At 32.9% G+C, this 16,765-nt stretch overlaps 2 protein-coding genes across 2 annotated transcripts; one reads left to right on the forward strand and one right to left on the reverse strand.

The window, feature by feature from the left end:
* Positions 1-3,112: 3,112 nt before the first annotated feature.
* On the reverse strand, positions 3,113-8,412 carry LOC142622597 (cystinosin homolog). Its single transcript, XM_075796112.1, has 8 exons — positions 8,224-8,412; positions 7,948-8,080; positions 6,937-7,026; positions 6,685-6,809; positions 5,206-5,248; positions 4,214-4,331; positions 4,074-4,123; positions 3,113-3,475 (listed from the first exon to the last, which is right to left on the reverse strand). Exons 1-8 carry the CDS (start codon positions 8,340-8,342, stop codon positions 3,326-3,328), a joined length of 828 nt encoding a protein of 275 aa, XP_075652227.1. The 5' UTR covers positions 8,343-8,412; the 3' UTR covers positions 3,113-3,325.
* A 3,657-nt stretch (positions 8,413-12,069) lies between these two features.
* LOC142642994 (uncharacterized) lies at positions 12,070-15,130 on the forward strand. The gene is made up of 4 exons (XM_075817490.1): positions 12,070-12,648; positions 13,254-13,428; positions 14,358-14,635; positions 14,794-15,130. The coding sequence occupies exons 1-4, from the start codon at positions 12,187-12,189 to the stop codon at positions 14,899-14,901; spliced, it is 1,023 nt and encodes a 340-aa protein (XP_075673605.1). The 5' UTR covers positions 12,070-12,186; the 3' UTR covers positions 14,902-15,130.
* Positions 15,131-16,765: the final 1,635 nt, after the last annotated feature.

Here is a 16,765-nt window from a genome sequence, read left to right on the forward strand (position 1 = left end):
AAATGTTTTAGTTATCTTGTTGCATTGTGCTTCCTACTGTAGCATCTGTAACAATCTTTTCTCCATGAGCAAGCGGTACGTTCAAAGTTCTTGTCAGGACACGTTTATACATGAATGGCCCAACTTGCGCACAAGTTGGCCTAAGGTGTGTTTCAGTAAGGTCAGTCCCAACTCTCCTCCCTCAAAATCACGAGCTATGGTATAGCAGGAAAGATCAAGCCCAAAACACAAAAAAAGGCCCACCACAACACATCAATATAAACCATAACTATATACATATAATGGTTTTTTTTTCTTTTTCTAGATTATGTTAATTGAATAAGAACTCACTAACATGAATTTGAAATAATACATTAATGCCAATTATTTCAAATCCATATATTTAATAAGGCAAAAATTCCCAACTTAAAAAAAAAAACTAAAAATAATACCAAGCTCCTTACCAAAGCTCGAAAAATAGCAATCCCCCACAACCATCAATAAAAAATAAAAATAAAAATTTCTTGATTAAATATTTTATTACTCAACCTAAAATAGGGAAAAAGCAAATTTAATATGAGAACCAACCCAATCTAACTTACAAGAGATGTCCAATAGTAAAATTGTTATGAGGATGATAATTCCCTCAATAAAACATATTATTGAGGGTTCTAGTTAACTCAATTGGTAAAATCTCTGATATTTGTATAAGATATCTGGAGTTTAATTTTCACCTACACAAAAAACTGATTGGTGTTTTGATCTGGTGATGAAGAGCTATCATCAGAGTGGACGACATAAGTTGAAACTCTCTAAAAAAAACAAAAAATAAAACATATTATTATCAAAAGGATTACAGCATATCATTATCAATAAAATGATCGTAAACTTCATAAATATTGTAAACGTCATCACATAAAATGATCGCAAACTTCATAAGTATTGTAAACTTCATCACAATTAATTGTATTAGATAGAAGATCCAAAAGATCCGTGGCAGAAGACCCGAAAAAGCTTGACCCGGATGGCCCAAACTTGACATTCCAAGTGACTAATCGAGTATTCAAAACGACGTCACGTGAGTTAAGCTTCTTGGTTCCCTTGGTTTTGTTCTTGGACTTGTATGCCGGGTTTATGTGACACTTGGTGCAACGTGGTGTGCCACATTTGCCCGTGAACTTGGAGTGGTTAGTGGGTTTGGATGGCACTTTGGTGAATAACCCTGCTGTAGGGGGCGAATGGTATTCATTCACAAATACGGCCGGGTTTATTGGAGATGGTAGGATCCGAAAGGTCCGAACCATCCCATGTTGACGACCCTCTCTCTTCATTTTGTGTGTGTTGTTCACTTTTTTGTGAACTTTAAGGATTGACTTGACCTTCAACTTATACAGGGAAGAGAAACTTGGGAAGCAAGGTTATAGTACTTGTGGCCCAAGCAAATAAGATAGACAACAGCTCATTTAGATAAATTAAATGTTGTTATAAAACCTATACAAAAAGAAATGTAGTTATAAGAACATTTATTGAGGGAAAAAAAGGGTGCTCCCAAGAACACCTAAATATTACTTCATTGCAAATTAGTGAGATTTATTGTCATAAATTTGATATTCACATTAATGTTATTGTATTTGCCATAAACTAGCTAAAAGGTATGCGCATATAATTATTTTTCCTATATCATTGACATTGCTGCTAAAGCAGATGTAAAATACATCTAAAAAATAGATATCTAAAATTAAATGAGAAAGATACGAGTTAATAGTTTTTAGATTACAGTGGGTTTTTTCTTATAAGATTTATGTTTGGTTTTCATTCTTTTAGAGAGAGCTCAAGTGAGTTATTTAAAGCCCAACCAAAATGCGTTCAATTCAGTTCCTACAAATTAGGATATGAATGTTAAACATTCCCAACATTCATTCTATTCCTACAAATTAGGACATAAATATTAATATACTTCATGCTTTCTTATCCACCTCACTATCTTCACTCACAACACTATATCTTAAGATTTCTCAATTGCATGTTTGACAAAGTCAAACTCCACACAACCAATCATGGCCAAACATGCAATCCTCATTATTCATAATTATTTTATTTATAATATACAATAATGTGCAAGATTCTTTTTCATATAAAATAATCTTTATCTGTTGCATGCAGTGGGTTATTTGGCCACACAATCCAACATGTTCCTTGAGATTCAATTAATTTTTATTTCTTTATTACCTCAATTCTATTAAACATTTATTTAATTATTAACAAAAGGATACGAGAAAGATAAATTCTATAATGTTATACCATTCATAACTTTTGACCTCAATAATTTGTATAAAAATATGATTAAGAAAATTGTATAGGTGACAAAACGATTAGCAAGAGTATGTACAAATGTACTTAGAAAATAGATGCACCTTTGTCTAAGGTTTAACTATAACTAAGTTGGGAATGACGATTACAAGATTGTGTCCATTCCATTGTTCAAGTGTGCTGGACTATAAATCCTACAAAAATGTCCATTTTTACTTAAAACAGATGAAAGTAGAGGATTTAAACCTAAATTAAATAGTATCAATAAACCACATTGTTCTTAATGCATATTCAAGATTTTCATATTCTTCATTGAGACCATTAATATATTATATGCGAAAATACCATTTTGGTATCTACATTGTCAATTTGGTCTCCACATTTTAATAACAATCAATTTAGTCATTACTATTAATTTACTAACAAAAATTGACTATTAAGTTAAAAATAAATTACAATTTTTTTTTGAAAATCAAATTACTATTAATTTACTAATGAAAATTGACTATAAGTTAAAAATAATATTGACCAATTAAATTGAAATATATAAGGAACAAATTGACAATAACCTCGAAATATAAGGATCAAAATAATATTTATCTTTTGTATTACACTGTGTTATGTTGTCTCATGTCAAAGGATAGCCTGTAGTTTTACCACTTTTTTTGAAGTCCCAATAAACCTCTGGTTAAACACCTTATAACTTATTTTTCTCACTGTTTTAACACCCTATTTATATTTACCATATATCACTTATGCAAGACCAGTTTGATAGTTCAACTCCGGTTTTCAAATCAGTTATTATACACAAACACAATGTTCATACTCCATAAATTGCTACTTCCATTAGTCAATTAATGGTTGTTCTTATACAAAAGGCAAATTACAACAAAGCTTCACTACACTAATTTGTAAATAACATTATAAGCTTTTACCTATAATTGACTGTCTTTCACATAAAAAGTAAAACATAAGTTTCTGTATAAACTAACCACAAAGCTGATATTAACATTCACATTATGATTAAAGCTAAGCTTTACACATTTTCTGACTCTGGGTGTTCAGGAGACTTAACAAGCCGCTCAGTGTGTTCCTCCTCAACAAGTTTAGAAGAGACTTGGGCTTTCTTGTGAGGATAGATGACATAATGTTGAAATATGAAAATTATGTCAAAGAATATAGAAACCTGCAATTGCATATTCCATCAAATAATTAAAATAAATAGAAAAGAAAGCCAAAAAATAGCGATGCCTATAATAGTAGGGTATTCCATCAATCTTAAAATAATAATAATAATAATAATAATAATTTGTAGAATATCTAGAAATCTTCACCAAAGAAAAAAAGAATAACCAGAAGGATACATTCGTGTGTGCTCTCCAATATATCTCAAGCAAGAAATTAACTTTAAAAGCATAATAGGTTTCTTTTACTTCATCATTCATTCATCATACTGGTTTTACGCCAGCTCTCGAACTAATTTAAACTCTCTTTTTTTTTCTTTTTTTGTCCGCCTATCACTGTCTTCTGTTTGATGAATTTTACTTTATCCAGAATTTCTAAACATGATTTTCTCATGACTTTCACTAAATTTCTCTCTAGTTAAAAAAAAAATGGTAGTAATTCTTACATTAAAATGACAACTTCAATTAAAATCTAAGAACAGAATAAGAATAAAAAAGCATAACAAAGTCATCTACCAACTATTTTATGGCAAATAAATTTCACTTAAATAATGATGCAAAGAAAGTGAAATAAATTAGAGAAGTGAAAATATTCTATACCAGAGATAGCAATGTCTTCCCTATGTTTCCATAAAAGTTCACCCAAGAATCTGAAAAAAGCAACAAGTTTTAGGAATATATTACGCAAGGAGGATAAATTTAGATGGCAAGATCTACAACTGTGGAAGAATTCAATAAACCTTGATCTATAGATTGCACGGCCATCTGTCCATAATTTGCCACCCCTCCAGAAAAATCGAGTAAAATGTTGCCAATGCTGAACCCATCTGTGCTCTTTCTTACAAAGTTCATAAACACCTAAATTTCATAACAGTCATTAATACAGTATGAATGGCCAGTCCAACTGTCACTTTAATACCATCACAAAATTTTAAGCAATTACAACCATTTTGATTTAGTCATCTTATGAGGTAAAGAAAATTAAAACCCCAAGAGTCAATAACATTTTTCCCTCTATTACCAACTAAGCAAAAGCAAAAAATTTTGGAGCACAGCACATTCAGCCATGTCAGCAAGCTATCTTGACTAACTCCTATTCAAGTTAATTTCCTCAAATTACTTCAGTTGATGTATTTGCATTTCTTTTTAGTTTTTACTACTCTATGATATATAATAGAAGCATACATTTCAACACCCTAAGTGAAATACAATCAACAAAGTCAAATTTTAAAGGCTTGCACAAACATCCTAATTTTTACAAACATCATAAAGTTCAGAATGATACTGAAATACAGATATATAATGAACAAAGTCAAATTATAGAGGCTTGTCTAAGATCCTTAATTTTAATAGAGAATTATAAAGTTCTCAATTCAGGACGACCCATCCTACATCAATTAATGTTATCAACACCTCAACATCCAATTGAATTGGAAAATAAAAATATCTGAAAAATAAGGGTTAACTCCCCCCCCCCCCCCTGCACAAGTATGGGTTGGCCTGGTCCCCCACCCCTTGTCCTATATATATATATATATCCCTTTATAATGAAACCCCAAGAAAAGTTAGTTCCTACATTTTGGTCACTAGAAAAATATTGAGCCCATGTCTGTACGGACTTTTCTTATACAAGGCATTTATTAGATGCATCTCTCAGCATAGCCAATTGATTAAATTCTTCCTACATCTCCTAAAATATTATAAAGGGACTTAGAGGGTTCACAATTCTGACCTGGGGAATATATTTGATCACCGTCATAAAAACTTGAATTGAGCTGCAAAAATTTAATACATATAAAATTAGAAAGGAAGTTCAACCACATCTATAAAATCATGAAACAAAATAAATTTAGTCAAAGACTGAGCTTTTGTAATGAAGTGAACAGAGAAAATTTAAGAAAGTTTCTGCTAGAAAGGCATATGGGAAAAAACTAGCTTTATATTCTGCAACACTACACATCATAAGCAATATAAATTGCAGTAAAGTTGCTTCAAATTATATGAAATGGGCTATTGATGGGTAAAGAGAATGCAATTATCTGCTCCCATATTTGCCCAAAAGTGGACACTTACTGCAGCTGCCATTCTAAGGCTCAAATCATTTCTTCAACACACTCTTTGGGGTCACTAATTTCAACCTAAGCAGCCTTATATATCAGCGGGAGATTTCCCTAATCATGTGAATAGAAGGCCTTTGTCAAGGTTCCCTACGTTCAACCATGGCATAATGCCAAAATTCCAGTAATTCGTTCCCCACCAGCTTAGCTGGTCCTCCAAGAAGGCCTTTTCATCACTGCATAGTGAAGAGAAACGTCTAGAGTTTCTTAAATCCTCCAATACACAAGCTTTAGCAATACCCAAACTGGAAAATACAATAGCGTACATATTGTCATTAACAGAGAGAGTTCGGCTTTAAGAACTGAATATGGAATAACCATATACCCCGTAAAATCAAAGCAAAATTACCTGGGAAAATTGACTGTGTAAAGAGTTTCATAGCCTTTTTTTTTTAACAAAAAAATAATAATATTAAGTATGAGAAATGTAGGGACAACCTCCTGCTCAGACTGCAAAGACTAGAGCAGCAGAGCGGAATGGCGTCCCACCAAATAATGTGTGCCTATCGCACTATTATCAGAAATAGTACGCCACGAATTTGAAACCTCTCTTGTGGAAATACCATTCCAGCCAGCGCTCGGCCTTAGGCGCTAGCTACTTTTCAATGCCTAAAAACTTACAGCAGAAGAAATGAAGAAATGATAGGAAACTCTTTACTCTAATGCAACTAAGATAGCAATATTAGACATAGACAGGACAGCCTCCAATTGATGAACAAAATTGTCACATGGGCAAACGTCAATAAATTGCATATCAAGGCTCAACTTATCGATGTATCTTGTAGAATTAGTGTCACATCCACCTATCCAAACCAGACGTGGAAAATTCAACCTTCCTAGTGCTGAGGCATGACTCAAATCAGATCTTAGAAAGCTCATTGATGGTAAACTTCACTGAGGAACAGATTTATTATATAAAAGTGTAAGTATGAGCTAAGTTGTAATCCAATTCACTGATAATTTCTCATGAAAGTAAAAGAAGGGAAAAAATCATGTCACATTCAATGATCATCCTATGCAAATATGAGCCAAGCTGTCATGAAATTCACATAGGTTGAACTTCAAGTTACAAAAACATAAAGAGAAAAACTTACTTAAAGATGGAGATTAGCCAAAGCCAAGAATGGCTTGGCAAAGCCAAGAAAATACATACAGCAGCAAACAACCACACAGCAGAGACAATTCCAATTGTTATCTTGGAAACCTTCTGGCTTCCACGCTGTACAAAACCATCAAGAAAGGTCAAGCTTAACACTCGAATCTCTAACCAGATTACTAAGATAAAGAGCTCCCACCATTACAATAAAAGAAGATATGAACTCAATGAGGAAGAGCAAACCACTTACTTCATAGATTGCAATTTGGAACAAGGTAATTGCAGTCAAAAGAACAGCGTGGATAGAGAAAGCGACATCATTTGCAGCTACAGGTATCATCTGCAATAATTACAATGAAAACAGAACAAGTAAGGGCCAAAAAAATTTGAAAAAAACAAAACAAAAAAACAAAACCCAACCCAATCTCTCATCCTCTAACGTGCACAAATTAAGTTCACAACTTGGATTTTATATAAGGCTAATTTCAGATGTTGCCTTCTTAACTCATACATTATGCTTTCTCAAAACCAAACCGAAACAAATTTCCTAGACAATTGAAAGTAGTTACTCATATTCCAGTACCATATTACCAAGTGATTATTTTCATTAATAAATAATAGTTATAATTGAAAATTAAGAAAGTTAAACAACAAACTACTATTAGAAAGCCTAGTCAAGGTGAAGGTATTTCATATATCTAGATATATGCATCTTCTCTCTTACCGTTTGTGGGTCTCACACGGCTGTAGGACCCACACACTGAAAAGGAGGACTCCAGGATGCATATATTGATGCATAAGATAATTATTGCTAGCAAGAATTCTAATACCACATAAAAAACCACAACTTTTGCACAACTATCTACGTTGCATACTGCGAGTGATAGGTTTATTTAAAAATGACACGCAATTAATCACAGTTTGCCATGTATAATTGTGACAAAAGTTGTGATTTTTTATATGTTACTAGATTTACTCTATTTTAAACACTATCCTTTGCACTAGTCAGCAATGGAAGATATGCCTCACCAGCTACACAAGTCAGCAAAACAAAGAAACCCAATAATAAATTTTGATTTTGATTTTGATTTTGATTTTGAACTTGAATTTTCCATGAAAATAAAAGGCAAACATCACTATCAACATCCTATTGACTACATGAATACTTGGTAGAATCATCAAAATCTTTAATCTTTTTTCTAAAAACTTAAATCGTTGATTACTTTTGGGTAGGTTAATTTAACAAGAAGAAAGCACGAACCTGGTCCTGGCCATATTTTTCAAAGTACTGCTTCTGAATAGCGGAGCTAAAGTAGAGGGCCGCGTTGTATATGAGATACGAAGAGTGCTTCGTCAAATTCAGCACCACGAAATCGAAGTTCAACCCCACAACACTGCGTTCACACCCCCAACAATATCAACAACAACAACCCAAATAATAAAATTTAAGAAAGATACATGTATGAATTGGAAAACGAAATCCAGGCTGAGACAAAAAAAAAAAAAGGTGGGAAATTTGTTGTGTTAAAGGAAATACCTTTTCCTACGGAAATTCAAGATGACTTGCGGGTAGAAACTGATGGACCATGATATGAAAGCTGTCCATCCTAGTACCTCGTACGTGATTTCCAGAGGAATTGAATTCCAGTTTGCCATTTCTCTCTCTCTTGGTCTGAGTTAGAGAGAAGAAGCGAAGAACCAAGGAAGGAGAAAAAAGGAAGGAGACTTTTAATTTTAAATACTGTTTTTTCTGGTACAAGTGCACCGTCTGCTACATGTAAATGTGGGGCCGACTGATAAATATTGTATTTTGACAAAAATTAGGACCAAGTTAATTGTGAAATGAGAAATCAAAGTCTTTTTTTTTTGTTGAGAAACAAGTATTTTTTTTGGGGGTGGGAGGGCAGAACAAAACTGCACCAGAAATCAAAGTCTTACGCTCTTACTTTTGGTGGTAATTTTCTCCACTCATTTGAGCTAATAATCACTTTTTTTCTTTTCTCCCTGTTAGGTTTCTTATTTTAAATCATATTTTATTTAAATATTATTTTTTCGTTCTTTTTTTTTATTATTCCTTTTATTTCTCAAAATACCTACTTTACTTTGTCACATAATTATAACAACATAAAATTAATAAACAAATTTTTAGGAAATGAATAGCACTCCCTAAAATAGGGAACAACCGAAGCTAAAACACATATTGATAGGGAAATTGATAAGTTAATGCGGATATAATTTTGGGTGTTTTGGTTTTTGTTACCCATTTACCTCTTGCCTTATTTTAAGTAACCTACTATTAATGCTCTATTGTAGTGTTCCTTTTTTTTATCCAATAAAGAAATTCATAATTTGTTGTACATTGTCGTTTTTGATTAATTCAATAGTTAAGGGAAGGTGATTTGAATTTTGAATAGCTCTCTTGGAAATACCAAATAATGTCATTTAAGGTACAAGGTTCTTAGCATCACACATTCCTCCTTTTTTTCTCCTTATTAAATAACTACAATTTAAAATGGATAACATTCAAATACATATGAAGTAGGGGTGTGCATCAAACCCACAAACCCTACGAGATCGACCCGACCCAACTTAACACTTCGGGTTGATTTTTGTGGGCTGGGTTAGAATTTTATATTTACCCTTGGCTCTAGTCAGTTTTGGGTTCACAATTTTCAACCCATTTAACTAAACCGAATCCACCATGCATATATAGTTTATTTTATTACTATTATTTAAAATTTTATTTTAATAGATTTTGGTAATTTTTATAATTAATTTGGACGAATTTGAAAATTTAAAATGTAATTTATGCATATTATATGAAATGTAATAATTTATTGAAAAAAGTCTTAATAATAGATAAAATCCTAGTTTTAAACAATGCATAAAACATGTATACACAACCCAATACTCCCAACCTCAACTTAATCTGACTTATATGGGTTAGGATTTAATTAGGTTGATAAAGCCCTCCAACCTAATTTGTGCTTAATCTTAAGCCCTAACAATATTGAGACATAAAGTAAGACATTCAACCCATTCCTAGATTTTTATTATTAAAAAATATAATTTTTTTAGAGACAAAAGTGTTTAATAAATTTTTTTTTTAAACTACTGAATTGATATATATATATATATATATTAGAATCTAATTAATATGATATAGTAATTGATATTAATAAAATATGTTAATTTTTGAAGAGATAATAAAAATTATGTTAATAATAAAATATGGCCGCTGCTCTCAGGATTTATTATCTAGTAATACGAAAGGAAAAAAAAATTATATTATATTATATATATATATATATATATATATATATTTTAAATTCTGTCGTAACATTGCTATAACAGCTTATCTTTGTAAGCCTGTCAGCAGATTGCATTGCGTATTAATTTGGATGAACCAAGACGCTGATAGCGTTACATTCAGTCAACCTCCCCCCTTTATGGGCTTTATGGCTAAGATCAAACCCACTTTCGCTCCGTTCTTTTCTTTTGCTGACATGAACCTTCAAAGCAACTCCTCATTTCCATTCGGCAAAAAAAGAAAAGAAATGCAACTCTTCATTTCCTGTTGTTATCGACTTTATTATCTTACTTTTCCAATTGCACCTTCCATCCTTCCATTTTGTATGGATGGTATAAGATAGTGTTTAACTTTTTGTTTTATATTATGCAAAATAAGCTACCGAATTCGAATGACCAAAAAAAAAGAAAAAAAGCAAATAATAAGATTTATTTAAATATTGCCTTTTAAAATAATGCAAAAATTGTGGTATAAAAAATATATTTTGGGTACTCATAATACCAAAAAAAAAAAAAATTGTATTTGATATCATATGTTTATAACTTTTATTTCAAAACTGAAACATACATAATTGAGTGTCATATCATGTGTTTATAACATTTTTTTCAAAACTAAAACATATATAATTGAGTGTTTGATATAAATATGTGCTTGTGTTTTATGTGTTTTCAACATCACATGGGTCCAATGATTGGAAGTAAATTCTTTAGTTACTTCTATTTATTAATTTAAAAAAAGTTATTTTGATAATGACAATAACAATAGGCCATTTGCAGTTGTTTGTATATGTGGTTTGTTCCATTCAAGCTTTTATATAAGAGAAGGTAATTGTGCTACATCGAAAGTATTTAATATGACTTAAAATGATTCAGGATGAAGGTTTTAAGTTCAAATATCGTAATGAAAAGTGTTTGGGGAAACCCCATGCCCTAGCTCAATGCTCACTAGTGCCCTTGTGAGATTGGGATAACAACTATGACTCATTAGTTCCCTTACTTGCAAGTCTAAATTCAATAGATAAGATGCTACTATGATAACGTTCAAGATATAGTAGTCACTTTAGTCACCCATTTTTACCCTTTTTCAATTAAAAAAGAAAAAGAAGAAGAAGACTTCTACAACACATGAATCCATAACTGTGAGCTCATATATTATAAGAGAGACAAAACTTAGTCATGTGTTGTATCTTAGGTTTCAGTTTCACAAATAAATTTAAACATGTGATTTCAATACAAAATGTGTTAATTCAATTATGTAATTCATTTAAGTGGAAAAAAATAGAAGAAGAAAAACTAATTAGAAGATCATATTAATCCTTTTATGATGGATAAGCAAGGCCAGCAGCCTTAAATCAAATGATTGAACTTGACCCAAGTGAGAACTTTGTAATACAGATGGTATTAGCAGTACCCTCTTCTTCAGGAATCTATAAAACCATATAACAAACTTGAATAAATGTACTGTTAAATTAGCTTCCCAATTTTGTTCATTCGGACCACTGCCCTATTTCTGTTTAATTTCGTGCCAAATTCTGTTTTCTATTTTTCTCTAAAAAAAAAAAGAGTTTTCTAATTATAGAGACAGAGCTTGTCTATATATAATTAAGTAGAATCATTTTCTCTTTCTTCTTTAAAAAAAAAAAAAAGAAGTAGAATCATTTTCTCTAATTCTCAACAAAATATGACTATTTGATCAAAACCATTTCTATCTTTATGCATCTTTCTTCATTCTTTTTCAAATTTAAACACATGACTACATTAGATATTTTTATTAAAAAAAAACATATAACTACATTAAATTTATTTGTCCTCAAAAAAGATTATATTATTTATATTTCATTGATATGTTTGAATTTTTGTGAAAAAAAATTAAAAAAAAAAAGAAATTAAACTTAAATTTTGTACCCAATAAATATAAATCTAGTATACGTGAAAATATAAATAATTATTAAAAATTAAAGACATTGTTTTCTGGTCCAAAAAAAGAGAAATCTGAAATATTACAGGAAGTTGAACCCAGAAACAATATCCAACACAGGCCCAAACCCTGAGCTGACCAACCAGCCCAAAGCTTTTCCATGAGCAAAATTCCTCTGCAAATGCAAAAGTGTTTTTGGGAAGAAAAAATAGTCAAAACCCCAAACACATTTCCATCAAAAACCCAGAGCACAGAAAACAAAATCCCAATTCAATGGCGAATTCACTGATTATCAAAACCTTAAACTCCATCAAAAGAAACCCAAAATTTTTCACAACATTCTCATCCCAATCCCAAATCCAAACTCGTCTCTTCACTTCCATTGCCACCGCCCAAGAGCCCCAATCCGAGGACCCATCTTCCTCGGCCTTCACATTCTCATCCGATGGTAAAACCCACAAAAACGACAACAACAGCAGCATTTACGTCAAGGCGCCAAGCTCCAATTCCCAGACGACATCGTCGTCGTCGTCCGTGACGATGCCGATGTCGTTTATGACTGGTTCGATAGTGGGGAAGAGGTTCTACAACGAGGTGAAGGTGAGAGAGTCCGAAGATGGGGTTGGGTGGTCGGTGATGCTTGATTACCGGACTCTCAAGACGCCATCGAAGAGGCCTCTCAAGCTCCCTACTTTGCCTCTCGCTAAGGCTGTTGCTGCCGAGTGGGAATATCAGGTTTGTGTGTCTGTACCTTTGTTTTTAGTGTGTTGCATTTGGTATTAGTTTCAATGTATGTGTTATTTGAGTGGAATGTTCTTGTGGGTCTTTTTGGATTTGGTTTAGCTCAAATGGGTTGCCTTCAAAAGCTGTGTTTGCGTTAGATTTATGGAGACTTATTATTGACTAGATTTGTACAAAAATTCGAGCTTTCTTTCTGTGTTTTGTGGTTTTTTTTTTCCTTGAACTTAAATGGGTTGTCTTCGGTTTTTCCTGGGTGTTGGGATTGTGCCATCTGATCCGAAATGGATACTTTTTAGGGTGTTTTGGGTTTACTCATTACTGTAACTCATAGGCTCTTAAAACTTTGATTTTTTTTTTTTCTTTGCAATGGGTTATACACTTATACTTATGTTAGAAATGGGTTGCTTTTATAATTTTTGCGTGATTTGGGAGTTTGATCTTGTTTTAAATGGGCCTGGGTTTTTTTGAAATTCCTGACTTTTTGTGAATAACATTTTTTTTTTAAAGTTGATATTTTTGTTCATCCTGGAATTATTTCTGAACTTGGAGTGTGTCTTTATGTGCTGGGGGGCTGTATATTGAGATCTTAATTATTGTAGGAAACAGATGGGATCAGACCCTTCTCGATGCCTCTAATGAAGCTTGCTTGTACTGCATTGGAAAGAGTTCCACTCACACGACCTAAGGTTATTGAACATTTGATGAAGAAATTTAATCAAGATCTGGTCTTCTGTCGAGCTCCGGAAGATAATATTCTGACAAGAGGCGTCCATGGTATGTTATTCTACTGACCTGCTCCAGCTTGATTTAAATTATCTTGTGCATGTTGAATTGGTGTGATAATTCTTTAGACTTCAATGCATAACAATGAGGCAAGTCATGTATTTCAGTCTCTTATGAGAAATGATTTTTTTTTTTTTTTTTTTACATCTCTCTCCAGGTGAGCTATGTTATTTAAGCTATAAATATCACTTTTGATTCTTCATGTGTGTAAGAGTTGGAGTTTTTACTGAAGAAGTACGTTAGAGCCTTTGGAGTTTTAGGTTTAGAGGCATTTAATATGTTTCTCTTAGTTACTTGGACTAAATTTAGTGTAAATATTCCCTTTGGGTTTCCTAATCATGGCTTGGTTGGTCTCTATGCTGCCTGTGCATGTGAAACTTTTTAATGTCAAGAGTGCCAGTGAAATTTTTCCCAATCCTAGAATTTACAGTGCCAAAAAGTACTTAAAATAGTGATCCATATGCATTATTTAGTGTCTTTTTTTAGAGGACATTATTTTTTGTCCACTGCTAATGAATGACATTGTTACCCTGTTATACCAGATTTACTACAGTTGAGGAAGATTGGGGTTCCTGCTTGAAATTCATGTTGTATGAATAATGTGTTTCTTTTCAGCTTATTGTAATAAGGTCAAGACTGACCATTTGTTATAGTAGGTCGGTGCAAAATTGAGTTTTATCACTGCCTTTTTTTGGCCAGGTCTTTATAGACTGTTTGTCCAAATTCTTAAGATAAGTATTTTATTGATTTATTTATAAAATAAAAAAAAATTAGAACACTTGGTTTTTAACTTTTTATATCATCTTTGTGTTTCACATAAAATAGCCTATGCATGATCTTTTAGTGGACATGGATCTTTTCATGTTAAATTTTTATGGTGTATTGTTATCTGACCTATAGTGCCTTCAATTTTATTTTAGAACGTCAGGTGGAGAAAATTGATCCTTTACTTGATTGGGTAGAGTCTGAATTTGGCTTTAAGCCTGTTGTCTACTCCAGCTTTTATGGTGGAAAGCAGGAGGATGGTCTCATAAAGGCCATAGAGAACGTTCTGAAGAAAACAGATGACTGTGAATTGGCAGCAATTGATGCTATGGCATCTGCGTCACATTCTTTGATTATTGCGATCGGGATCTGTCGTGGGAAATTGCAGATTGAGGACGCAATTGAATTGATTAGACTTGAAGAAGATTTGCAGGTTCCCATTTCTTAAGTCACATCCTGCTTCTCTCTTTTCCCTCACCCCAACTGCATTTCTCTCTGTTGAACACACACACAAATGCACTTACTGACTTTAGGATGTAGGCTATGACTTGCTCTTCCAAACAGTAACAGCTCTTTCTTATATCTATGCAGGTGGACAAGTGGGGTCTTGTAGAAGGAGGCCATGATTTGGATATTGCTGATCTCAAGGTACAGATCTCATCAGCTGCCGTATTCCTTGGCCTTTCCAGGAGGATATAACCTCTGTACATCTTTTACTCTTCTTTTTTCAATTATTATTTTAAAAGAGCTAGATTTTTAGGCTAGTTTTAGCTCTTTGGTTGTTGTAGATCTATACAACTCTCATGCATGTAATGCTCAATTTTGTGAGAACTTGGAAATGATTGCCATTGGAATGCGGATGCACTGTAATTCATCTTTGCTTAAATAATAGAGAGAATAAATGGTTCCATTGTATTCTTATGGCCAATGAGAATTCATCTTTGACTTGAATAATAAGTATTCTGCAATCAGAAGTGCGACTTCTCGAACAATTACACAGGAGTTTCATTTAAAGGGGAAGATGACATGTTGTTAGTCACGTGCTGAATTTATGCATATCTGCAAAACCAGTGTCACTCCCTAAAAGCATACCTGCTTGTCAAGGATCTTCTTTGCAGCATTGCACACATAGTGGTGGTTGCTTCCTGATATCGCAGTTACAACATGTTGTATCACAGTCATTGTTGCATCCTATAGAAGAAAGCCCAACGTTACAGTCTGTCTATATTCTGTAAGATTTCAGAAATTTTTACCATCTGAGGATTGAATGAGCTTTTGATTAGTATCAAATTAAAGTTAAAAATGGTATCAGGTGAGAGAACTGACAGCTTAAACTTAATGGGATGAGGAAGTTTGGCAATGAGTTCTAGCCAACGGTTTCTTCTCTCCTTGTAAGAACAAGATGAAGGATATGATTGTGCAGAACATGTATAATTACCAGGAAAAAAAATTGATGAAGTGCAGAACATCACCTGTTATAGTAACGTAGTGAAATGGTTCAAGGTTTTGAGGATCGATGAGAAATGAGAGGCGAGTGCTTGCTTGAACAACATTGGTCCTAACCTCAATGGAGACTATGAAAACAAGAAACCCAGCTACTGCCAACAACTTCATCGTTGTGACCATATTGATCAATGTGATTGATACAACATTAGCTGGACAGTAGGTGAAGCTTTCACAAATCATCTGTTTATATAGGCTTCTTTGTAGTAAGGAGGAGGAAACCTAATCACTTCAATGTGACTTAGAAACCATGAGTACCAGTTTAATTTGTCTATTAATATATCTAAAGATCATCTTATAATCGTGTGATTACTATAACCTTATCTTTGGTGGGTTTATACTTTATTTTTTACCTTTGAGGGGGTATAAAAAAGGTCTCATGAAATTGATGTGAACGTATTATCTTATGTTCATGATTAACTGCAAATTTTTCTCATCTATATTTTCCTTAACCAGTTTTGTGGAACACAGCTGGAGTCCTCATATATTCTTGGCTCCTGTCCTGATTTAGAATGTTGCTTTAATGAACTATTTGGATCTCGAAATTTAATCTGTAGCTACCCCAATTTGCTTTGCATCTTCATTGCATTTCTCCATTATCTTCCTACAGCCAAATGGTCAGTTGGGACAATTTCTCCGGGCTGAAGATAGTAGAAAGGATACTCACGCTATATGGAAGAAAGACTTATCTATTTTATTTGTTACTTCTTTTCAAAAGAATTACATCTATTATATAGAAAGAATGAGAAGCTAATACACAAGCTAATAAGAAGAATCACAAAGTACATATATAGGTGTTAACACATGGGTGTTTAGATATAAAAAATCATAAGATTGTCCCGGAGCAATAGTTTATCCTCTCACATGAGGGGTGGTCTTCACACATAGATCCTACCATGGGCCCACTCCTCATGTGAGAGGAGGGAGCAATACTCCTAGAGTATGTAGGTATTACCCCTAGGTATCATGATAGAATAAATAACTAAAAATAGACTTTTGTTAACAAGTGCCTAAAGCATTAGTTAAGGAGGCTTCAAAAGGATCTACCCATATTAGAGAA

This window comes from Castanea sativa, chromosome 1, assembly GCF_040712315.1.
Source record: "Castanea sativa cultivar Marrone di Chiusa Pesio chromosome 1, ASM4071231v1".
In the NCBI taxonomy this organism is placed as follows: Eukaryota; Viridiplantae; Streptophyta; class Magnoliopsida; order Fagales; family Fagaceae; genus Castanea; species Castanea sativa.